General features: G+C 46.2%; 1 protein-coding gene across 1 annotated transcript; it reads left to right on the top strand.

The window, feature by feature from the left end:
• Positions 1–6482: 6482 nt before the first annotated feature.
• Positions 6483–24266, top strand: ACBD7 (acyl-CoA binding domain containing 7). Its single transcript, XM_075316834.1, has 4 exons — positions 6483–6587; positions 17568–17685; positions 18741–18803; positions 23982–24266. Exons 1-4 carry the CDS (start codon positions 6576–6578, stop codon positions 24053–24055), a joined length of 267 nt encoding a protein of 88 aa, XP_075172949.1. The 5' UTR covers positions 6483–6575; the 3' UTR covers positions 24056–24266.
• The last annotated feature ends 2611 nt before the right edge of the window (positions 24267–26877 follow it).

The following is a 26877-nucleotide window of genomic DNA, read 5'->3' as shown; positions in this document are numbered from 1 at the left end:
CCCTGTACGGTGAGACACGGCCATTACACAGTACACAGCAGGGGCACATATAGTCCATATGTGCATTGCAGCTGATAGTGGCCACGTTGAGCATCAAAGTTAAATGAGCGGTGTGGAGACACGGGGCTCAGTGGGTGCTCTCGTCCACTAAAACCCGCCGCCTTTAGAAAGACAGCGTGGCTCAGGCTCATCCCAACTGAACGCCGGCCTCCTTAACCGTGGGCGTAACACTACTCAGACAACACAGGGTGAGGGAACCACAATATTAAGACTTTATTGGATCCCCAAACAATTAACGGCACAGAACACATAACCAGCAAAACACACAAATGTAACAGGCAACAGAGTCTCACCCTTCCGCTGGCTCACCAGGGATTTAGAATGTCCATGCCTCAGAGGTTCCAGGCTATTTACTCCAATCCAGCAGCACCCCGCTTTTGGCGGGCACCCACCGAGAAAGGAATAATGCCAGATTTAGGAAGCTGGCTGAGGTCTGCAAAGTCTGTAACACGTGACTGAACTGTCCCAACCTGAGTGTCCTCCTTAGGTAGTCCTGGTATGATGTTACAATCCTGGCAGCCGGAGTCGAAATCCCTAGGCTGTGGATATGGTCTCCAACCGGAACCCGAGTCCCTAGATTGAAGCCATAAGTTATCCTGATCCTCTAGTCAGCTCCAAAGAGCTTAGACTGGATCCATCAGCATCCATCAACAACCTGGTGGCTTAAAGAAGTCCTTTTTATAGCCACAGCCTTCCACTTAGATACACTGCGTCCTCATCGATTGGTGGGACAAGAGCGCCTCTCCCATTGGATGAATCTCAAGCTGCATGGACAATGTTCATCCAAATGATGTCTACAGAAAGACTGAAGATATCTACATGGAGTCTGCAAGTCACAGACTCAACAATGGCTACTAAGGTAATCACATTAGCAATACACAACTACAATACAATGGTTACTGAAAAGTCTGGAGAACAATACGTCTGGCTTTCAGCGGCCAACACAATTACATTGAGTCAACAACTTTGTAATTCACTTTTTTTCTCTATCTCGTTCCATTTTCAAGATAAAAATGCTAACTCCGTTGTTTTCCACCAGGTGGCGCTATAGGTGGTTTCATTGCATAGCGCATGGCTACTTTACTATACCTAGACACCACTTCTAGGCCTATAGCTGCCGCCGTTCTCAAGTTAATGGCGGTGGACAGGATATGGGTGGACACACTGTATAGGGGTGATAGTCATTTAACAAGAGGGGGAGGAGGCAAGCTGTGACATCACCTCTTGTGAATCGGGGATTCTGTATATAGGTGATATCAGTAATTGTATAGCAGGGGGGAGGTGAGCTGTGACATCACCTATTGTAAATGATGGATCACTTCTATGCCTATAGCTGCCACCGTTCTCAAGTTAATGGCGGTGGACAGGATAAGGGTGGACACATATATAAGATTATCTCAGCACAGGAACATTTTTTTAAACACATCCAATTGTGGAAATTATTATTATTCCAAGATCTATTGATTAAAATGAACTTTGTTTTTGGGAAAACCCATTTAAGGTCTAATTCAGAGGTCATTTTTCAGTTGTGTTTTAGCTAAGAAAAACAGTGATGGAACGCAACATGAAAAACAGACGTACCCATTGTTGCCTAAGAATCTGTTCATATGCCATGGGGTTTTTTAAACCACTTGCATGCAAAAAAATACAGAGACATTATGTTTTTATTATCCAAGTCACGGCTCAAATTTGCTCAATACGTCCATGAAACGGACTGCATGTAACCGCCATCTTCCTATCCTTTGAGTGCTGTCTGTTTTCTTCTTTTCAGTAGGCAGAAAAAGCTTCTAATTCGTTTTTGTTTGTTTTTTTGTTTTGCATATGAGAAAATCAGCTGCCACATATATGGAGAAAAAAAACAATCGAGGAAAAAATGGATGAAAATGGCCAGTGTGAATGATTCCTATAGCCCCTTCACAGGTCCGTGTTTCTGGTACGTACCGGTATATGGGTTTTTTTCACGGATAGCAAATGCACTCAATATATCCTATGGAGTTCTTCACATATCCATACGGTATATCCATATGAGCCACACACGCTGTGATGGGCTTCAGGCGATCCCAGATAGTTCGGAGGCCAGGACCGGTGTTTCTTTCAGTGAGTCCTTCCTCCCTGCGCTGTGTTGTGTGAGTCCCTGCGACTTGAAGCTACACGGGGACCCAAGTCCTTGGGATTTGTTCAGTCCCCTGTCCCGAATGGCAGGCAGCGCGAGTCCGTAGATGGAGCCGCCCTATGGTCACGACTCCTGGCTCTATATGCTGCTTTGCCCGGGTGCTGTGTGTGGGCCAGAAGACTTGAAATCCTCTGCCCGGCGGATTCTGTTAGCGAGACTTGCAGTGCCCACCAGCCTAGGGCTCCGCACCCTGAGGTGTGCGCTGGTCCTGAGGGAGCTATGAGCTCTCCCCTCAGCGACTGTGTTCTCCTGCGCGTCTCACTTGGTTTCCGGTGGTTTTTCAGTCTCTGACTGTGTGTGGTGTGTGTGTGTGTGTGTGTGTGTGTGTCGCTTTGATCCCCTGAACAGTCGCTCCACCCCCCGGGTTCCTGAGCTAGTGGGTGGGAGGCCTCAGACGATATGGTGACCATTCTAAATGACCCTACCCTAACCCAGTCCCTGTGAGAGGGCAACTAGATATGCGTGTTGGTGAATTGTGATGGTTTACTGGCAATGACCTCCTCCTTACCCGGAATGAATACTGCACCTCTGGTGAGGTGCAGTACCCTGTTGCGACTGAAGCTTCAGGGGCGCCACACATGTACGTGTGCCGCCCCTGCAGCGGTGGAACCGCTCGGATCCAGGGGTTGCTTTGGCTCAAGGGTCTCCAGACCCGGGGGCTTGCGGCCACTTCAAATGTAAAGGGGGTATTTACAGGGGATAGAAGTTCGTGACGCCACCCGTGGTTCGCGGTAAGGGGAGTACTGCCGATGGGAGTACCTGGGGGAGATGTAGTGGGGCAGTCAGATGACCTTCCCTCCACGGGTAGGGGAGGCCCCGGGACTCTGGATGGTAGCGGTGTAGGGGACCGTGGTGCAGATTTGAAGCAGGGGAGAACAGCATACTTACTCAGGCAGTGTTGGTAGTGATGTGACCACAAAGCAGACTCTGACACAAAGGTAAACCAAGTCTCTGGGTGCCGCTGCCACTTCAGGGGAGCTCATCCGGGAGTCCGCTCCCATTGGTATTGCTGATGGTCTGTACCTTGCCTCCATGCACTGTATTTTAGATATTCTGAGTGACCCCTCTGCTTGAAGCTGTCGGGGTCCCGCTCCCCACTGTTAAGTAGGGAAGCTGTGTTCTCGATGGCTGACACTTAGGATTTCAGTGGCCTGCATGAGCTGGAAAGCCCTATCACCCTCTTTGTGTTGATGCCTTCGATCTCTAAGCTCCTGGGGAAAGTTCATAAAGAGACTATCCTCCACAGGTTAATTATCAGGTTGCGTAAGGCTACTCCTTGATCCAGTGTCCAGTACCCCGCCGTGCTCGGTACCGGTTCGGTTACTAGGTACTCCGGTGCCGACCGTTCCCCAAAACTAAGCCTGGCACCTTTCTCCAATACCCTGCGACCGGCTCTCCGACTCCTTCGGTCCCAGACCACCGACCTAGCCAAAAGTCCCCAGGGAGCTCCAACTCCCAGCTCCTCACTCTTTGGGAGATACTTCTCTTCTCTCTAAGCTTTGCGCTGCACTTCCTCTCTCTGACGTCCTCCCTCACACCAGTCTGCCTGACCCCTAGGCGGGTGGCCCTTTTCCAGCTAGACCACGCACTGGTGTGCCTGACAGGGTGTGGTGTGAGGTGTGACTAGGAATTTGCATGCTGATGGAGCAATACCAACGGTTGGGATCCCAGAACCATGGGGGGCTGAGTCCTGCACCAGAAGGAAAGGAGTGCAGTACCCTGTGACACCCTGATTAGTTTAGGGGCGTCACACACGACACTAGTCCGTAAAATGGACCAGAATAGTGTGTGCTGTCATTTTATCTCCATCCAGACCATCGGTCTGTGCGCTGTCTGTGTGTGGTCCGTCCTGCCCTATGGTCATGTTCACGCATAGCATAAGATTTTTTTTTTTTCTGCTGCATTTTTTGTGCAAAAAAACCTCTGTCGTTTGAGCATTGCAGTGTGTATATGGACCATGAAATACGGTGGCGTTAGTAAGGTGAAATGTGTGCTACATGTATGAAACGCTCAATAAGAGGGTGTGCATATGGATGTGTGCCATGTACCGCACACGGATGCATTATAGTGGGTGAGCATGGCTGATTTGCCATAGATCAAAGGTCTGTGTATAAAAAATTGTAGCAGGCACTATTCTGATCTGATCATGTAGATAGCTGGTTGCTTCAGAGGACGTGACTGTCCCGAGTTTTGATATGGCCGTCTGAACCCAATCTAAGGGCGGCTTTGCACGTTGCGACATTGCACGTGCGATGTCGATGGGGTCAAATCGAAAGTGACGCACATCCGGCGTCGCAGTCGATATCGCAACGTGTTAAACCTTTTTGATACGATGAACGGGCGCAAAAGCGTCGCTATCGTATCATCGCTGCAGCCTCCGACATTTCCATAATGCCGATGGTGCGACAGGTACGATGTTGTTCCTCGCTCCAGCGGCAGCGCACATCGCTGTGTATGAAGCCGCAGGAGCGAGGAACATCTCCTACCTGCCGCCCGGCTGCAATGAGAAGGACGGAGGTGGGCGGGATGTTTACATCCTGCTCATCTCCGCCCCTCCGCTCCTATTGGCCGCCTGCCGTGTGACGTCGCTGTGACGCCGCACGGCCCTCCCCCCTAAGGAAGGAGGCGGGTCGCCGGCCAGAGCGACGTCGCACGGCAGGTAAGTACGTGTGAAGCTGCCGTAGCGATAATAATCGCTACGGCAGCTTTCACTAGATATCGCACGTGCGACGGGGGCGGGACTATCGCTGCAGCATCGGTAACACATTGTTACCGATGTCGCAACGTGCAAAGCCCGCCTAAGGCTATGTGCGCACGCTGCGGATTTTGCCGCAGATTTGCCGCGGATTTGCTGCAGAAAATGTGTCCAACATTGCTGCAGTCATTCCCCAGCAAATTCTATGGGTTTTAAAAAATGCTGTGCGTTTTTTATACCCGCGGATTTTCCGCCACGGAATTAATGAGCATGTCACTTCTTTTCCACAGGTACCTGTGGTTTTTGCCATAGATAATGATAAAAATCCGCAGGGACCAACCTGGAAAATCTGCGGTAAAATCACATGCGGGTTGTGTTGCGTTTTTTAACCGCTAGTGCGGAATTCTTTAAGAAAGTCCGGATTTTCCTTAAGAAAAGGTCACTTTCTTGTGCGCACATGGCCTAAGGCGGGCTTTGCACACTACGACATCGCAAGCCGATGCTGCGATGTCGAGCGCGATAGTCCCCGCCCCCGTCGCAGCTGCGATATCTTGTTATTGCTGCCGTAGCGAACATAATCGCTACGGCGGCTTCACATGCACTCACCTGCCCTGCGACATCGCTCTGGCCGGTGAACCGCCTCCTTACTAAGGGGGCAGGTTGTGCGGCGTCACAACGACGTCACACGGAAGGTGGCCAATAGAAGCGGAGGGGCGGAGATGAGCGGGACGTAAACATCCCGCCCACCTCCGTCCTTCCGCATAGCCGGCGTGAGACGCGGTTATACAGGTAGGAGATGTTCCTCGCTCCTGCGGTTTCTCACACAGCGATGTGTGCTGCCGCAGGAACGAGGAACAACATCGTACCTGTCGCTGCTGCCAAATTATGGAAATGTCGGACCCTACACCGATGATACGATTACGACGCTTTTATGCTGATTAATCGTATCAAAAAGGATTTACACTCTACGATATCGACAGCGACGCCGGATGTGCGTCACTTTCGATTTGACCCCACCGACATCGCAGCTGTGATGTCGTAGTGTGCAAAGCCCGCCTTAAACTGCTTGCGCCCCAAATCATCTCTCCTGTAAATGTCCCCTAATAAGATGTGACTCTACACATGGCGGATTTGCTGCGATGTCCACTGCAGATTACATTACAGAGCAGGTTCAGATCTACTGTACATACTGCGGCGGAAAAAAAACCCTTACTAAGGGTCTAGAGTGACCTTTCACACATAGTTCAGGAAATTGCACATGACCGGAAACCAAACGGAAGCATGCAACGCCAGAAATTCTCTAATGTATTCTTATCAGCAGCTGGAATTACAGAGCTGCAGGGAACATAGAAACCCTGTATATCCCATCCCCCAATTAATGGACACGGATAGTATAATACACTGTGTGCAATAACCCATATCTGCAGTGCAGAGCTGGAAACCTTCTCTCAGCACATGGATGCACTGGCAGTGAATGGGTTACACCTGCAGCCTCCCCGCCATGTCAGCTACAATGGCTGATGTCATTGCACAAGACATGGGAACCAATCAGGGGTTCTGGAGCGCTGACCCATATAAAGGGAGACAGCTGAGCTGCAGATCATTGCTGCTGATTGTGCTGCTGCTGCGCTGAGTCCTGCATCCACCATGTCTCCCCAGGTACAGCGCTGTCACTGCAGATCGGACCAGTGTTCTATACTGGAAACCTATATATGGGGTTTTTTTTTGTATGTTTGTGCATGTCATGTCACTGCATATAGGACCAGTGTTCTATACTGGAAACCTATATATTGGGGTTTTTTTTGTATGTTTGTGCATGTCATGTCACTGCAGATCGGACCAGTGTTCTATACTGGAAACCTATATATTGGGGTTTTTTTTGTATGTTTGTGCATGTCATGTCACTGCATATAGGACCAGTGTTCTATACTGGAAACCTATATATTGGGTTTTTTTTTTGTATGTTTGTGCATGTCATGTCACTGCATATAGGACCAGTGTTCTATACTGGAAACCTATATATTGGGGTTTTTTTTGTATGTTTGTGTATATCATGTCACTGCATATAGGACCAGTGTTCTATACTGGAAACCTATATATTGGGTTTTTTTTTTGTATGTTTGTGCATGTCATGTCACTGCATATAGGACCAGTGTTCTATACTGGAAACCTATATATGGGGTTTTTTTTTGTATGTTTGTGCATGTCATGTCACTGCATATAGGACCAGTGTTCTATACTGGAAACCTATATATGGGGTTTTTTTTTGTATGTTTGTGTATATCATGTCACTGCATATAGGACCAGTGTTCTATACTGGAAACCTATATATGGGGTTTTTGCATGTGTGTATCTATTTCCTTTTTTAATCCTATTTGTTTTAGTGGGTGCTGAGGTCCTTGAAAATGTCCCTATGCTATAAATCACCAGTGTTAATTTCACACTGTGAGATCCTATTACAGCTTTTGTATTGGGACCCCCCTGACCCTTTTGTATTGGGACCCCCCTGACCCTTTAATGGTGCCCCTGCCGCAGTTGTGCATCTCTGGTGGGTGCCTGGGACTTCTGACTATTGCTGGAGGAATAGATTTTTTTGCCCATTTTTCTAACCAGGTTCCTCCAAAGGGTTAAATTACAAATCTGGCACTGCTACATCATGGAGTAAAGTCCTATGGTGATTGTCTCCGATCCCTCCTATTAATCGGTGGCTTGGCTTCTACTCGTTAGAAGGGAGTACGGACATCTCTAAGGATCTGAGGATAATTAACCCTTGCAGTAATGTACTATAATTAATCTGGTGATACGGAGTTGATAGTTATAAACTGGCTGAAAGAGAGATGGTATTTGTTGCCCCTAACAACCAATCGGAGCACAGCTCTCATTCTACCAGAGGCATTTACTAAACAAAAGCTGAGCTGTGATTGGTTACTATGGACAATAGTCTTGATAATTGAGGCCTATATATGTATAATGGTGTATATCTGTTATTTAGTTGGGGTAGTTGATAACTGCACAGCATTTGCCTATTGTATCTAGTCAGTTTTCAATGTAGGGGAGGACGTGTTGATGGAGCCCATTTCTACCTCCAAAGCAGGTGGAATTGTCCATTTTTGATGAGCTGTGACTGATCAGAGCCATACACTATTCTTGCACAGGGGCCCTTTTCTGTTTGTGTCTATGGATTCGTTTTTATATGGCCACTCTCTCATCTGCATGTGAATTTGGTTAATTTCTACTGTATCTATTTTGCTCGTGCTCCTATTGTACATTCAGGTTTATGCAAACAATGCCGTGTGTGAGCGGTGGGTTTGTGGGGGTTTTTTTTGTGTTGTGTGTGTGTGTGTGTGTGTGTGTGTTGTGTTTTTTTTTTTTTTTTTTTTTTTTTTTTTTTTGTGTGTAGTATTATCAAATCTTGCAGGAACTGTAGGTTGAAATTTAGGTACTGCTGTAGAAGAAACAGGCACTTTATACTTGGTAAACCGGCGTTCCATGGTACTAGGGGCCCCTTGCATTGCGGAGATCTGTTTTTTTGCTAATGTCTAGCAAGAATCCCTGCAGAGCTCACTCTCAATTAGAAAATAAGAATTTTTTTTTTTTTTTATGCCATTAAAGTGTGTTCTCTGGGTAAAGTAAGCTCAACCCTCGTCCATGGGAAATCCTAGATATCGTGCTGTGCTTCACCATAGTCTGCATCAGTTGTTTAAAAAAATAATCACTATCCCCATTAAGGCTCACAATCGAAGTTCCCTATCAGTATGGGCAGAAACCCAGGTAACCAAGGATAACCTACAAACTCCTCACAGATGTTGTCTTTGCAGGACCCTAGCAAGGGAAAACCAGGTTTTTGTCCCCCCCCCCCCCCTCCGAGAGCAGCATAATGCAGAGTCAGAGACCCGGATTCCAGCGAGATGTCACTTACTGAGCTGTTTGCTGACGTTTTGATAAAGAGGAAAGGGTTCTGCCCAGCGCAAGGAGGAGAGATACGTCAGTAAATTTCCAGGTGCTATATTTTACTTGGTTTCCAATAAAACGATCATATGAACACGTTTCGGCTACTGGAGTGTACACTCCAGTAGACGAAACGCGTCGCTGTTGTGTCAATATCCACGGAGGACTATGTCTTAACTGTTCATGTTTATATGATCGTTTTATTGGAAACCAAGTAAAATAAAGCACCTGGAAATTTACTGACGTATCTCTCCTCCTTGCGCTGGGCAGAACTCTTTCCTCTTCATTATACTCAGGTAACAGCACCTGCAGCCCGAGCAGCAGAGGGAAATCTGAGCACACGGAATGGGTGAGCTGAAAGTTTTTCATATTGTCTAATAAAATCAATGTGTTCTCTGCTGTAGTTATACAGAGCTCCTGAATATGCTGGACTACCTGGCAGGACACAAAGTAGCCCTTTAATATTTATCTTCTGCTGAATAAACAATGATTTTAATCAAAACTTCACCAAGCAGCCCAGTAAGTGACGGATCTCTGCCCCTATGTTATGCTGCTCTCAGATTAGGAGACAAAATTCTGGTGACAGATTCCCTTTAAAGGGAACCAACAACCAAGTTTTTGCCCTATAAACTGGACCGTGCCTTAATGGCACTAGGATGCTGATGAAAATTATAACTTTTAGTTGAGATCAAAGGCTTGATTGCAGGATATACCTTGTTCAAACCTTCAGAAATCATGTAATGTGCGGTGGCCTGAGCCTCAGGGTGGGACTTTTTCGGGCGCTCTGATTTTTCTCCTTCCACCTTGCATCCTCTTCATATTTTGTGCCAGCGTGTGTGCACTACTATTGTGATGTTTCCTCCTATAAAATGGTGCTGCAATCAACACGAGTGAATATCGTGATCTCAGCACCGTTTTATTGAAGACACTGGAAACAAATATGATATGAGCAGCTGCTGCTCATGTCTCCAGTGTCTTCAATAAAATGGCACTGGACACTGCAGTATGTGTAGGCACTTATTCCGGCGCCATTTTATTGAAGACCAAGCCACAGTAGCAATGTGCATGTGCTGATAATGATGGCTTGAAATAAAAAAAGGAGGCATAACTCATTAGAGGACCAGACCCATAAAGTCCTGCCCTGATGGTCACTGCACAAATTACATGATTTCTGAAGTTTTGAACAATGATTATTCTGCAATCAAGCCTTGTATTTCTCAAAGGGATCATTTTAATAAGCATCCTAGCGCCATTATGGCCCTTCCTCTAGTTTATAGGGCAAAAACCTGGTGGTTTAATCTCAAATACTGGACAGAGTTGAAGTTGCACCATATAGGATACCAATATCTGGTCATTCAATACTTGAGGCATAATCGTGTCATCCTCAATATGTCCTGATAGGGGAGTAAATCAGAATGAAATGTAATTGCTCTGATCACTGTACATAGCTTCTATAATCAGAAAGTGTGCTCAGGACTAAGACAACTTAACTGGTCATGACATGGAGCCAAATCCATAGTCTGTCCATCCTAGAGACTAATGAAGTTGGAACTCCCTCCCCCCTCCCCCCGCCTCCAATATAAAAATAATCAGATATTTGTCGCACCCAGGGATATAGGGTACTCTGTTCGGGCAGTATAGGTCTTGAGGAAGTCACGGTGGTGGCTGTTACCCAGTTCCGTGCCCTGGGCCCTTTTTGTAATGGGGAGAATAAGATAATGTTCATTTGTGAGGCCACTTGCGGTGTTGCGGTAGCGTGAACCTTGTGGGGTTGGAGTCTCTGGTCCTGTACCCGGTTTTCCCTTTGCTACTGAGTCTTCGGTTTCTTGGGGTCAGCAAGGTCCTTGATGGTCCCCTCGCTGTGCAGGTGTTAACAGGTTGGCTTGAAGCGCTTTCCTGTCCTAGGGTCCTGTACCCCGTCAGTGCATAGTTCCGGGAGTACTCCACTGGCAACCACTTTTACTGGGTACCAGGTCACCATTTAACTCGCGTCAGTCTGTCTCTCGGCCGCACACCTGCTACTCTCTACTACTGCAACTGTACTCTACAGTCTGTCCCCTCCAACCTGGTCAACTAGTGGGCTGGATTGGCTCCATCTCTAGGCGGCCATCCACTGGTCCCACCCTAGCTATGTACCATTGTATGGGGGATTGTTTGGGGGAAAACTGGGATTACCTGTGTTTTTGGTGTTACCGGCACTAGGGTTCTGGGTCCCTAAGGGGGTAGGCCTTGCATTCCCGGTGGGGCTGCAGTACCTTGTAGCTCCCTGATGGCTTCAGGGGCGCTACATTTACTTATAGAAACAGGATTCTAAACTACTTAATATTGAGTATGGATGTTGGTTTTGTTGCTGGAAGATCACCTACTACATCTGCTCTTCTGAATAAGGAATCAGTGTATGGTCACCCTGGAGACCGTACCTGCTCCTGCAGCCCTTCCTACTTCTGGGGTGCTGCTCATTAGCCTCATGCATATTCACTGTGCGCACCCCCCCTCACCACCACTTGAGTCTGGTTGCAGTCACTGCCCCAAGCCTGTGTGGCAGTGTCTGGCTGCAACCAATCACAGACCCGGTCTGTTATAGTAAAAACATAACTGATTTTTATCTTGGCTGTCTCTCAAAATAAGAGAAACCACCCCCCCTTGCCTTGGTTGCTTTGTAAATGAAAAGCACTGTCAGTAATTATCTGCCGTGATCAGTTATGTAGTGTAATCAATGCGTTGTCATCTTGGGCTCACTTTAATATTGTGATGCCCCTGACTATATCAGGGTGTCAGAGGACTGCATCCACTTTCTATGATGCAGGACCATCAGCACCACAAATCCCAACCACACCTCACATCACAACCTGTCACACACCAGTGGGTTGGTCTAGCTGGAAAAGGGCCACCCACCTAGGGGTCAGGCAGACTGGTGGGAGGGAAAGAAGCGAGAGTTGGAGTTCCAGTTGAGTCGGCTCTCAAAGTGAGAGCAGAGTGGAGTAGTAGCCGTCAGAGTGAGAAGCTATGGGAGTTGTAGATCCTGGGAGTGACCTAGGTTGGGTCGCAGATGGTGGTCCGGGACCAGAGACCCAGTCGCAGGGTATTGGGAGAGGGGGTGCCCAGACTTGGTCTTGGAGGACAGTCGGCACCGGAAAGTCAAGTAACCTGACCAGTACCGAGCACGGTGGGGTACAGGACCCTAGATCAGGGAAGGGCTTCAGGTGCCCTGATAATTAACCTGTGGAGGATAGTCTCTTTATGAGCTTCCCCCAAGAGCTCAGAGATTGAAGGCATCAGCACAACGAGGGGGGTGGGGTTTTCCAGCTTATGTCCACTGAGATCCCAAGTGTCAGCCATCAAGAGCACAGCTCCACTACATATAGGGAGCTGTACACTGACAGCTTCAGGCCAAGGCGTCACAAAAACTACATTTGTGCATGGAGGCAGGCTCCGGACCATTAAAGTGATACCAGTGGGAGCGGACACCCGGACGGGCTCCCCGCAGTTGCAGTGGTACCTAGAGACTATTGCTTACTACAGTGTCTGCTTTATTGACTGCATCTAACTAACAACCTGAGTGAGTACACTGCCCCTCTCCCTGTATTCTGCCTGCACAGCACCATCCACCAAACCCTGCAGCGTTTTGGGGTCTCCCTACCTGTGGAGGGAACTGTCATCTAGCTGCTCCCACATCTGTTCTGGTAATCCCCTTGGCAGTGGCGGTACTACTCTATTACTGCACCCCACAGGTGGTGTCAAACGAATTCCCTGTAAATATTCCCTTTTCAATCGGGGACCCTCGAGCCACAGCAATCCTGGATCTGAGTAGTTTGCCCACTTAGGGGTGGCACAATTACTGTGCCTCTTATACCCTTGAATAAATTGTGCGTGTGTTAACAGCTCAGTCACATGACTGTTCTGTTTGTCCTGGTCAGTTCCTGGTTTGTTTTTGCGGACCCATGGGCAGGACCATCTTTTCAATGTCTTTTGAGTAGGATCGGAGGGTACGTAGAAACACTTCCATGTGCATCTGATCCTACAAAAAGCACATCAGATGCCGTATGTCTGTTCTATTATGGAACATGTCCTATTCTGTTCCGTAATAACGGACCGTGACTCAATACAAGTCAATGGGCCCACAAAATCCCCGGAAGCCACACGGAAGTACTTCCGTGTAACCTCGGACGGGTGCCTGTGCAGTCTGTGTCCCGCTCCAGCCCCGCAGCTTCCCACACTTCAGTGTGTCCGCATATGCCTGTGACACCCTTGACTGTATCAGGGAACTGCACTCTCGTCTCTAACATCTCCTCTCACGGACGGGCCTGAGACTGTGACTAGCAGTGACATCACGGACCGCTCGTGAGGGGTGATCTGAGAATGCGGCTGTCATTGAACTCCGTCACCAGCGCTGATGTCAGGAGTGCAGAGGCTTCAATCACCGCAGGTAATGTACCTCGCTAACCTCCTGAAGTCAGCGCTGGTCATGCCCTGCAGTGACCTGGGCTGATCTCAAAATGTTGGCTCAGGTCACTGCACTGCATTGGGATGAGCTTGGTCAAAGCACCAGGATTGGCACATCTAATGGATGTGCCACTTCTGGGTGGCTGCAGCCTGCTATTCTTAGGCTGGGGAGGGTCCAAGAACCATGGACCTCCCTAATCTGAGAGTACCAGACCACAGCTGTCCACTTTACCTTGGCTGGTGATCCAATTTGGGGGAAGGGGGGGGGGTGACCCCACATTGTTTGTTTTTTAATCTTAAAATAACAGTATGGGGTACAGTCTGTCTTAGATTACCAGCCAAGGTGAAGCTGCCAGCTGTGGTCTGCAGCTGTCTGCTTTACCCGAGCTGGTTACAAAAAAGTGTGTGTGTGTGTGTGTGTGTCACCCTTTAGTGCCACATGGAAGGCACTAAAGGGTGCAATATTACAAAATCCTGGGGAGTGACGTTGTCTTTCTCATCTATTTATCTATCCCTCTAGCTATCCGTCTATCCCTTAATTCAGCTCTCTAGCTCTCACGGCCCATGAACGGAACAAATGCCACATGCATGCATCCGTGAAAAAACCCCCAAAATAACGGATCATGTTTTGCCGAGTGCAAAAAACGGAACAGTCATGTGCATGAGCCCTTAACTTTTAAACAGTGACTGTGAACCTTTTTAGAGATCATGCCAAAGTAGCAATTTAACGTTCAGAAAAAAATTTTGGACTTTGTTTTTTTTTTTTTTTTTTTTTTTTTTTTTTTTTTCCCTTGGTGCTTTTTTGGGTGGGGCTTGGTCACATGCCAGGAAAGATTTCCCTTTCCTTCCCTTCAGAGTTCAAGGTAATGAGGTCAGGACAGTGACTGAAAGGATGGGGGCTAACCGCCACACAATTGGACAAAAAAACCATTTACATGTGGCCAAACATTTCTGTGCTTCAGGACACAACATAAACGACATGAAAGTTGTCATATCAAAAGTCAACTTCAGATCACAAAATCATCAATGTTTGATTCTGTCCACACAGGACTCAATCTGTCAGGAGGATTTATGACTCACTACAAAATCTGAGGCGTCTGATCCTGAGACTGCTAGGGCACCAAACCTCTGCACCAAACCTCTGATCCTACAAGGGTATTGGGACACTAAAACTTTCACACTACTAATGAAAGCTAATTAAGAGTTTACTTTCTAAGCTTAATGTTTATTTAAATGCCCTTTTTTTTATTATACCATGCCTCTGCTCTGTGTATGTTTGTGTGGCTTTAGATATTTTATTATACCATGCCTGATGAAGAGTCTCGAAAGCTTGCTCTGTAACATCCTTTCTTATTTTATTTAGCCATTCAAAGGTATCACAACTACAAGATTATAATTTTGTTTCTCTCTGAGCAATCATGAGGTCAGGATGTCACACCTCTATAAATGTCTGCATGTTGTCCTCAGTTGGATGACTTTGCGGTTTGCTTTTATAGCGGACAACTTTACTTAAACACTTGAAAGTTCTAGACAGAATCTGCTTCCACCTAACTCTTGCCCTTCAGCAGAGCCTGTGTGCAGTCAGCACAGCCACACTGGGGTTTCAACAGTCCGAAAATTCCACAACCGTCTGTAAAAATAGGGCAAATATCAGTTTAAGTGTGTGTATTTTCAGTATCACTTTACAGTGAAGGCAGCTGATGTCTGCATATCAAAATTATTGATGAAGTATAAATCCAGCAAACAGGTCCAAAAATAGATTAAAATAGATTTGTGCTTTTATTTCATGTTTGTTTAAAATAATTCCATCATGAAGTCAAGGGGAAATACAGATAAGAGGACGCGTTTCGAACATAATGGTTCTTAATCTGTCTACGACGCGTTTCGAACATGGTTCTTAATCTGTCTACGACGCGTTTCGAACATGGTTCTTAATCTGTCTACGACGCATTTCAAACATAATGGTTATTAATCTGTCTACGACGCATTTCAAACATAATGGTTCTTAATCTGTCTACGACGCATTTCAAACATAATGGTTATTAATCTGTTTACGACAGATTAAGAACCATTATGTTCGAAACGCGTCCTCTTACCTGTATTTCCCCTTGAATTCATGATGGAATTATTTTAACGAACATGAAATAAAGCACAAATCTAATTTAATCTATTTTTGGACCTGTTTGCTGGATTTATACTTCATCTATGCTGCTGCTGAGGTCTGCCTGCCTTTCTCCGTGCACGGTCCGGATTTGATCTTGGGAACAGGTGAACAGGGTCTCTCCTTTTTTCGGTACAAAATTATTGATGGTAGACACGATCAGTTATCACAGTCAGAACATTATATTTATATTATATTATATTATAGTCGTTAAAAAAAGACATAAAATCATGGAGTTTCATGTTGCCTTATCATAATGTAAAAATGTGAGATTAATTTTATATTCACTTGTAGAACAAGTGCAGAGCAAGATGTAGCACCATTAGCAGAGGATCTGTGCTCCAGCAGCATGGAGATGAATGGGTTCATTAATGTATTCAGTTTCCACAATCCTCACACTGTAACCACATTGTATGGGCTCTTGGAAACATCCTATGACCGGGTGGGTGAGAACTTGATACAGATGACCTATTGTTTCTGCAAAGGAACAAGTTTAAATTGGAGGGATTTGTAGATCGCTTTAGGACACTAAAAGGAAGGGGAAAGATCTGTATGAAAGTAATGTGCAGAGCCTGATACTGGAGAACTTAGTTGTATTCTAAACTGGCCATTCTAATGTACACATTGAAATTTAGGGACCTGATGATGCATTTGAGGTTTTTTAATTTGACATGAAAAGGGTTTTATATTTCTCCTGTAAGTAAATTGCTGTGCAGTCTAGAGACTCCCATTGGACTGGACAATTGGCACCACCCTGGTCCCTTCAAATGCCACCTCTTGTAAGTGGATGTCTCTAAAGCATCCACGAAGCCCAAAATCTCACACCTGCGCAGTGTAATGACTGGCTGTACACACTATAGTGCGCCTGCGCAGGTCTCCAATTCCACTGTGCATGCTCAAGACTTTAGGCTTTGTGAATGACAAATCTTCCACTGATTCAAGCTGGAGACACTCATTGGACCAAAGCATACATGCGTCATGGGACATCTGAGGATGTAAAGGGGCTGCATGAACCCCCATTCACATGGTCTTAAACGTGATGGGCATTAATTATTTTGGATGGTCCTATAGATGATTGGCAGCCTTCTATGTAGCTGCCAATCGAATACAGTTAGTCTCATGCACTACTGCATGGAGCAGGTGACAACACATGAGTGATGCCTGCAGGCCATTAATCACCTGGTGAGTAGAGCACGTCTAGTCCTTTAAATTCAGGAACACCAGTGTTTACCCAGGTTGACTGCTTAATTTATGGCCAGCGGTGCATTTTAAGACTGTCGGTCTCCTATTCTCATGACATGCAGGATCCATAAATGTATGGAGAACTCTGGATTAGCAGGGTGGGCTTGATACTGTGTAGCAACACATGGTACTAATTTTCAGCTCTAACTTGCCCATGTGTGATTAATGAAACGTGGTTCCCAACAACCTACAGAATGGTGGTCTATCACATGGCTGACTAGCAGATGGCTATGCCACGTGTAAACGCCGACACTTTCCTGCATACACACACTAGCCGGCTCCTGTCTTCTGCCCCTTACAGCTCTGTTCTGTCTCCTAATGAGGTGGCATGATTTTCTTTTTTGTGGGCATCCAAAAGTGAGAATCAGATATACGGTATATATATATATATATATATATATTATATATATATATTTCTCAATAGTTTAAGCTCTTTAAAGCACCTAGTCTCAACCTAACTCATAGGCAATGGAAAATTGCCTCCTATACATTAAAGACAGGGGAGAAGGAAACCCTCAGGTCTCTGTTCATACGCGGCAGCATAGAGGATACTGAGCAGTGCAACAGAGAATCCATCTCACTCCCAAGAGCTGGATTCATACTATAGTTTCAGCACAGGTAAGGGCCTCTGACTTTTTGAACTATTCCCTCTTCATGGACTTCAATGGGCATCTAACTGCATTATTCAGCTGTTTCCCAGACAATGAGTTGACAAGGTCCCTGCTCCTTGTGCCTATGGGAATGTGTTTTTTTTTTTTTCTCCTCGGTACGTGCAAGTCCTTTTGTAGATAACCTCACAGAACTGATTTGCACAACTTGCTCATTCTCCATCTGTGTTTCCGCAGGCAGACTTTGACAAGGCAGCAGATCAAGTAAAGAACTTGAAAACCAAGCCAACCGATGACGAGCTAAAGGAACTGTATGGGCTGTATAAGCAGGCCACCGTGGGAGACATCAATATAGGTATCATCTATATGCGATCACTGTAATTGGAGGCCATATTGGAACCTACAGGTGCTGTACTAACCTTCATACCATGTCTGACTGATCACATCCAAACCTGCGCCTGCTTGGTTTGCCCTATATCCTATACAATAGTCAGATACATACATACATACATACATACATACATACAAAAATGTAGGGATTACTGTAAAGTATAATTAAGGCTTTTTATGAATCACTAAACAGATTGAGTGGGAAGGAAGACCTGATGCCACCTCATGAAAATTAAAGCCGTATACTGCATACAATCTGGCCCTAGTCATTACCTGTTCATCCAGAATGACTGTTCCATGACTACAACCCATGACCCAATGTAAGGGGATGGACCTACTACCCATGTTCTGCCTTGAAGGCACGAGTGTTGTGACATGCGTTATTAGTGATCTATATTTTACTCAACAATAGGGAGAGTTGGAGTTAATGTTGGGACGAGCCAAGAGGGGAGAGGCTGAAGTGAAGGTTCAGAGATCGCTTCTTGTCAGATTAGATGGGGCCAGTGTGCAGTTAGTGCAGAGCCAAGGTCTGACGAGGAACCCAAGTGGCATGTGATTTCTGAAATCCTCCACTTTGCTGGTACTATGGCGTGCAGAGGTTTACCCTGGGAAAGCTGCAGTCTAAACAAGGCCTAACTGCACACACTGCAGACTATTCAAGTGGCATAGCCTGTGGCTTGTTTTACACCTGACATTCAGGGACTGACTGCTTTATAAGGCTGCGTGCAAGTCTAGAGACTCGGCCATTCCTGCCTCTGCAGTCCATGCTTGAGCTATGACTGTCGGATGCGTGAAGCCAGCTTTGGAGACATAAGAGGGCGCTTTCGGATGATGACTTGGTGGAACAATTTGGTGTTTTATAATGGACACAGTAGAGTGTCTGAGTAATATCTGTAGATAACGGTGCTGTATGTAGCACTGTATAACACACCTACACACAGGACATATGGAAGAGCAGAGTAATGAGCCCCCATGTTGATACTTGCACTGTAAAATAAAAAAAAAATCTTATTTCTGCAGACTGTCCTGGAATGCTGGATCTTAAGGGCAAGGCCAAATGGGAAGCATGGAATTCAAAGAAAGGTAAGGAAGGATAGCTTCTAGGCAACTGTATGGTATTCAATCCAACCTGGAGGTGCTAATAAATGTGGAGTTAAAGGGGTTATCCGGCTTATTTTGATTTTTTTGATTTTTTTTTTTTTTTTTTTTTTTTTTAATTTCCCTATTGGGCTACATTGGGGCAGGTAAGTAGATGGTGAGCACTTACCTCCCCTGCCATCAGCCCCTCTCCCACGGCAGAGAGTGGTCATGTGACCGCTCCTGCCGCAATTTTGCGGCTTCCGGTCATTTCATGTCAACATGGGCAGGGTCATGTTGACATGCAAATCTGGGAACAGCATGTTGCCGCCCTGCTGGGCGGGTACAGTGCATGGAATCCCCGCACCCTGTACTCTCCCCACCCACGGTGTCACTGCCAGCACCGGGCCCCCTGCTTACAGTGCTTAGGATAGCAGGAGTGCCCATGCAGTCTGTGTCCCGCTCCCTACCAGCCCCGCGGCTGCTCGCACTGCAGTGTATCAGTGCTTGCAGCCGCGGGGATGACTAGCGCTGCTGGTAGGAGGTTAGATGAGATCCTTACCTCCTGTGACTATCTCCTCATCTGCCGCTGTCACTGCCTTCTATACCCGCCGTGTTGTCACGTCTTGTGGGCGGCCCGAGACTGTCACTAGCGGTGACGTCACTGGCTCCCGCGATACTGCTGAGAACGCGGCGGGTATAGAAGGCAGTGACAGCGGCAGATGAGGAGATAGTCACAGGAGGTAAGGATCTCAATCTCCTCATCTGCCGCTGTCACTGCCTTCTATACCCGCCGTGTTGTCACGTCTCGTGGGCGGCCCGAGACTGTCACTAGCGGTGACGTCACTGGCTCCCGCGATACTGCTGAGAACGCGGCGGGCATAGAAGTCAGTGACGGCGCTGACGTCGGCAGAGGAGGAGATCGTCACAGCAGGTAATGATCTCATCTAACCTCCTGCCAGCAGCGATCGTCATCCCCTGCAGTGACCAGGGCTATTGATGTTGGCTCAGGTCACTGCATTACACTCCCAGCCAATGGGGAAAACTCTGTTCTTCATTGACTATGGTATGGATTGCCGTGGGAACCCTTTATTGGACTACGCCAAACCCTGATTTTCTTGTTCTTTTCAATAAATTGGTGAAAGAGGGAATGTTTTGGGGAGTGTTTTTCAAAACTTTTTTTTTTTTTTTTTTTTTACTGACTGGGTTAGTGATGTCAGGTATCTAATAGATGCCTGATATCACACACTGACACACTGCTTGGCTTGATGCCAGGTGACATTACACATCTGGCATTAACTCCATATATTACCCCATTTGCTACCGCACCAGGGCAACGGGATGAGTTGGGGCGAAGCGCCAGGATTGGCACATCTACTGGATGCGCCACTTCTTTGGGGGGGGGGGGGGGGGTACTGTGTGTCTGTTATTTCCAATGCTAGTGATAACAGGTCAGGTGCTGGGGCAGAATACTGACAGGGTATGTGGGCAGGGGGTGAGGCTGGACAGTGAGGGCGGGCAGGGGGCGAGGCTGGGCGGTGCCAGCTCTGACTGAGAGGTGTGACACAGGAAGAGGTCAGTTTGCTGGGGCTGAATGTAAACAAGGAGCTGCAGAGAATAAAGGGTGAATTCAAGAGGAATAAAAGTTGGAAAACAAAAAATAACAATGTAGGGGTGATATGATTTATGACAATACAGCACAAACTCAAATGTTTGGTAAGCTAATGTCGGACAACTCCTTTAAGGATAGTGTTGTGTGTGTTTTGGGATAGGGTTGTGTGTGTTTTGGTGTTTGTTTTTTTTTTTGTTTTGTTTTATAATGCTAGTTATTTCTGTCAATTAGTCTTCTGTCTCCAACCATATGAGTACAACTCTTCCCCAAGCCCCAGACTGCAGACTCTTGGCATATGGCAGTAAGGGTATGTGCGCACGTTGCTTTTTACCTGCTTTTTACCTGCTTTTTTGCTGCTTTTTCTTCTGCGCTGTTTAATGCCAAAATGGAAGTGTTCTTCTATTCAAGCAAAGTCTATGGGAATTTGGGTTTCTTGTTCACACTATGTTGTTCAAAATGCTGCCTTTTTGAGGCAGAACTTTGGTCAAAAACTCAGCTTTTCAAAGAAGCAACATGTCAATTGTTTTTGCCATTTGGGTTTTGCACTGCAAAGCTGAGTTTTTGACCAAAGTTCTGCCACAAAAAGGCAGCATTTTGAACAACATAGTGTGAACAAGAAACCCAAATTCCCATAGACTTTGCTTGAATAGAAGAACACATCCATTTTGGCATTAAACAGCGCAGAAGAAAAAGCAGCAAAAAAGCAGGTAAAAAGCAGGTAAAAAGCAACGTGCGCACATACCCTAAGGGGTACTTATCACATGGCGAGATCGCTGCTGAGTCACAGGTTTTGTGACATACAAGTGACCTCATCAGCAACGTCGCTGTGTGTGACACTAAGCAGTGATTTGGTTCCTGCTGTGAAATCGCTGATCGTTGCACTATTCTGGTTCATTTTTTGCACGACCACCGACTGTGTAAGCAGCGTACGCTGGTAACCAGGGTAAATATCAGATAACTAAGCAAAGCACTTTGCTTGGTTACACAATATTTACCCTAGTTACCAGCGTACACCGCTTAGTGCTGGCTCCTTGCACATGTAACCAGGGTAAATATCGGGTAACTAAGCAAAGCGCTTTGCTTAGTTACCCGATATTTACCCTGGTTACATAAGCAAAGCGCTTTGCTTAGTTTCCCGATATTTACCCTGGTTACCAAGCACAGCACAAGTGGCTGGTCGCTGGTGAGATCTGCCTGACAGCTTACCAGCGACCATGTAGCGACACACCAATGATCCCTGCCAGGTCGGATTTATGGTGGGGTCGATTGGTGCGTCGCTACGTGTGACCCCAGCCTAAAGGCCACTTCACACATAACGAGATCGTTACTACGTCACAGTTTCTGTGACGCAAGAACGACTTTAATAGCGATCTCATCACGTTTGACACGTACCAACGATTCACCCCCTGCTGCAAAATCGCTGATCGATGCCGAACAGCTTGGGCCATTTTTGGCTCGTTGGAGTCCTGCTGGGCTGAATGAATCTGTAAGTAGGGTGTTGAACAAACGATTTCATTGACTACCTAGATGAGATGCACGAAGGCGTGTAGTTGCGTCCCCGTTTCCACGCCCCCTTCACCGATTGGTTGGCGCTGAGAACACTACTGCATTCTGATTGGGTATCGCTTCATGCTTTGTTCCCTTTTGAGTCTTCTGGGAACAAACCTGTGACTATACCCAGATTAATTTGTGCTTTGTTCCCGCTTGCTTGGTTTTCGGAGCAAAGCCGCATCTGCACTTGGATTGGGTGTGGAAAAGGCGACACCCGCCCGGCCGCCCAATCAGAACGCAGTATTGGCCACCAATGAAAGCGGAGGGGGTATGGAAAAGGCGACGCAAATGCACGCCTACGTGGCTCGATGCATTTCACTACGCCCCTAATGGGATCGGAATCTTTAACATAGTTGCTGTGTGACAGGGACCCGACGATTTGCAAGATCGTTATACGGGACGCATGCTCGTTCATAAAGTCGTTATGTGTGACACCCAACATGCGATTTCAACAACGACTCGGCAACGATCCAGGAAGTGTGACGTAGTAGCGATCTCGTTATGTGTGACTGGACCTGAAGTGAAGCTGTTATAACCCAGACCTAGGTATCCAGTGGTTTTATCACTGGGCAAATAATGGAGGCAAAGTGCCTTCTATGGAGTTCATCTATACAAAGGGACGCTGCAGTTACCACCTCCTAGCATTGCTAGAAGGGGAAAGTGAAGGGGGAAATAAAAGCTTCTGAACTTAATATGTACTTAACCATTTTGTTGCTGAAGGCAGACATGGTGGACTGGGTTCCATTGCACATCTTGCTTATGGATCCTATAGTTAAGTTGCTGTATTCATTAGTGGTGCAGGGATAAAAAAATATAAATATATTTTTAAGACATTGTGCTGCAAACTTGACTGCATATGGAAGACTAAAGAAGTAATTTCACTTTTCTGGCATGAACAAATCGTACTAATGTTTGCAACACCGTTGCTCAAGACTTTTGTGACGTGACACTTTATGGTGACCCAGCACTCTTATGTTATCAAGTGTTTTTTTTTGTTTTTTTTTTTTTAAATGGGTTTCCTTATTGACTCTAAGCTCCTCACAGCCATGCATTAAATTGTTGTTTTTTTTTTTTTTGGTTTTTTTTTTTTGTTGTGGCTGCCTGAATCTACAGGAGCTGATTTACCATTAATAAAATATCTATAGATCAGTGGTAAAGATTAATAAGGTGTAGATATGGCATCTCCTGAGCCAATAAGGCTATCTGCATATTTAAAGGGAATGTGTCATTGAAAGAAGTGTTTAACTTGAAAATATCAGATTAAGTTAAATTTAATGTGCCCATTGTTTAATTTGTCATACAGCAATATTATACGTATATTAAAATAAGCCACTTTGCAATATACCTTTTACCATACAAACTTGCTTAATTCTTCACCCTGGACTGATCTTTAATTCTCAATTCCCAGGTAAAATCTGTCTTCAGTAAATATATTTTTACATTAGAACACTTGACTTGCTCACTGTTCACCCCTGAACACTGCACAATCTGAGGTAAAGTGTAGCCCTGGGCTACAATAAAATGGCACCTTGCTCCCCCCAACTGCGACCTGGATGGCCCAGGATTCATCACAGCTGAGGCACCCACAGTAGAGGCGAGGTGCCTGGACTCTAACATGACCAATATGGCAGTCTACACGCAAGTGCGGTCGTTTGCTCGCCAGCAAATAAAGTGGAAGGTTTCAATGACCGGTTTTATTTATTTATTTTATTTATTTATTTTATATTTTTTTTCTGCAACTTTATTTTGAATGAAAAATAATTACATAATCCATACAAAAAAACAATTGTGACCACAAGTCTTTCGCTGACTTGGCACTCCACAAGGAGAATAATTATCCCTTAAGAGAGGCCTATATCTATCCTGATGGCTGCAGTGGCTCGACCTTCTTGAGGGGGTTTGGTGCAGCTCCACATCAGCATATTGCTCCCCCACACGCCTGCATGCACAATTGCTTTATTAACTTTGGATTATTGTATATCCACGCCATATTTAAACTTGTCTGTTTTTTGCCTCTTCAGGATTGTCGAAGGAGGATGCCATGAGTGCCTACGTGTCCAAAGCCAATGAGCTGATAGAGAAATACGGCATATAATATGGTGCAGTCACTAACATCCCGGATGCAGCAGTGAGACTAATCTGTCCTATGATGGGCACAGTCCCAATAATACCACTAATTGCCTGTGCTAGTTTTCTACCATCCATCGGGTACTATAATTTAGGATCATGTTGGCACAGAAGATCCACTTTCTACACCTACTGTTTTCTATGCTGTGCTCTTATTAAACCATTTTACACAAGAACAATGATGCACTTGTCTTGGTTTTTGTCATTTTTTTTACTATTGCATATATCATCATACAGGTTAAGTCTCTGATCTGAGGAATCCTCAACTCTTCATTTTAAGGTGCCCTTAAATGTTTAGGTGTGGGATGGACAAATAATTCCCTGCGATGTTCCTCCCTACCCAATTCATATGTGATCAGGCTGGATGGGCAGTCATGACTTCCATCCATAATGAGAGCTGAATAAGATGCTGACTATTTGCTTTAAAGCCCTATATTTTCCCGACTTATCTTTAGGGAGGCCACCAATTCACAATTCCACTATAATCATGGGGGTAAGAGGGGGGGGGGGGGGGGGGTTCTGGCCAATGTTGCTAAAATGATTATGGTCGCCTTCTTGGTAAGGGAGGGATCCTAACAAAAGCTGTGTTTCAGAATTAATTCATCAGTGGAGGGGAAGGGCTCAACATAAGCAGCTATTGGGGATGCTAAACTAATTCCCTCTTAGTGTACCGTGCCAGCAGCCGGGCTGCTGCTCTGATCCGGATCCGCGGTGGCTTGGGGTGGGGTGGGGGGGGGTTCTGGACCAGAGGGGGGCCGCGCAGACACCCAAAATAAAAGGGCAGGATTTACAGGGGATTTTGTGGTTCAAGTTTGTGACGCCACCGACTGTGTGTGGTAAGGTGGGATACCACCGCTGCTGTTAAGGGCACCTGGTGGCGGTGGAATGGCAGCTCGATGTGTTAACCCCTCTGTGGGTAGGGGGATGATGCCCCGGGGCTTGGCAGTGAAGAGCTGTAAGTTCCGTTGGAGGAAAGGGTCACTTTGTACTCACTCAGTCCAATAATGCCGGCACCGACAACTTTTAAACCAGAATGCATATCACCTGTGTAGCCAGGAGGGAGCTCGCCAGGATCCCATGGCCGATGGGGTTGCCTGTGACCTTGACCATGGCACCTTGTTCTACTGATGATCCCTTTCAGTTTGTAACTGAACAGGTGCTGCTCACCTGTATGGCTGGGTGAGCTTGCTCTCAGGGTTCACTCTTGGGATTTTCTGGACTGTATTGTGGGAAAGTCCTATCCCTCTCATTGCGCTAGTACGTGTGTTTGTTTGTTTGTTTGTTTGTTGGCAAGTCTTGAAGTCCTCGTCGGATCAACTACCAGGACGTGTGAAGCTACTTCCCGGCCTAGGGTCCACGTACCCGTCGTGCCCTGGACCCTGCCCGGAGAAAGCTCCAGGCCACTGTGCCCCTTGACAGTCCCCTGTGACCAGGGTTCCAGCTCCTACCAGGCAGACCAATGTCTGCCACCTAGTAACTGAGGAGCCCAGCTCCCTGACCTCTCCACACTGACTGTCTCCTAACACTCCTGACCTCTCCTTACCAACTCCCTTCCCAAGTGGGCAGCCCTATTCTCTTCAGGCTGTCCACTGGTGGGTGTGGTGCAGAGTTTCTAGTATTTTGATTAGCTTGTTCGTGGCAACACCACAGGCTAGGGATCCGTAAATAAGGAGGATTGGATACTGTGCAGAAGGGCAGATTGCACAATACCCTGTGATGACCTGATAGGCCAGGGCATCACATTAGTGCTTACCAGACCCTTTTATGCTCTACTGCAAGAAAAGTGTAACTGTATAGTATGTAGAAAGTCTTCTCAAAGTGGATTGTTCTGCTTACAAGGACTTTTGTACTAGGGCTTACATTTTTTGCCCTTGCGTTGCTCTTCAAAGCTCTAACTACTGACACCAACCGGATGGAATCAGTCAAGCATGTGTATTTATTGCAACGGAAGTGTGGATAAGCAGCTACCAGATCCCTAAGGCTCCTTTTCTCCTAGTTAAATGTTGTATGAGGGCAGTACTAAAGTTGCCTTGACATCTGTTGGTGGAAAAACTAGATTTCTGATCCACGTTTTAGAACAAAAGTCCTTATTCCAACATTGAAGCCATCCTATCTGAAAGATGGATGATTATTTGCTGATGCCTTGTAGCCCAACTGCTGGGGACCCCAAATTGGCCTATGTCTATCTTAAATGGAGTGGAGATGCACATGGTCAACCTAAACGAGTCATTGTTTATAGGACAGCACTTGGCTATTTCTGGAGTCCTATAGAAAGTAAATTGCACAAAGGATATCTCTGCCCCACACAGACTTGAATTTGGGGCTCTGGTCCAGACCAATCAGTAAGTTATCCTCTATTTTGCCAGATTTTTCAGTAAAATTCACACACTGCAAGCACACATGTGATGTGAGTGCTTGGTAACATGCCATGGGGTGTCCATGAATCACTGTGTAGAGCTCCGGTACAAAAGCAGTCTTCAGGGAACTTGCGCACAACAATCCATGCAGTGTACGAATGCAGACTGTGAAACAATCTAAACAGGCAAGGGCAAAACATTACACTTTTGGATGTAAGGCAATGTTGCATGTTCAGTAATAATCTGTTACAATTAACTTCGCAGCATTCTTAGCAAAAAAAGTTTTGCAGACTTAGAGGTGGTTGACTACAAAGTATAGTGGCCACAATGATGTAAAGCAGGGGAAAGAAAGCCCTTTCTAAATACCTTCTATCGCTGTCTGATCATCGCAATCATGTTGCCTGGGATGCTGTGACATGTCAACTTCCAGAAT

Source organism: Anomaloglossus baeobatrachus, chromosome 6 (assembly GCF_048569485.1).
Source record: "Anomaloglossus baeobatrachus isolate aAnoBae1 chromosome 6, aAnoBae1.hap1, whole genome shotgun sequence".
NCBI classification, from domain to species: domain Eukaryota; kingdom Metazoa; phylum Chordata; class Amphibia; order Anura; family Aromobatidae; genus Anomaloglossus; species Anomaloglossus baeobatrachus.
This window is presented reverse-complemented; position numbering and strand designations above follow the sequence as displayed.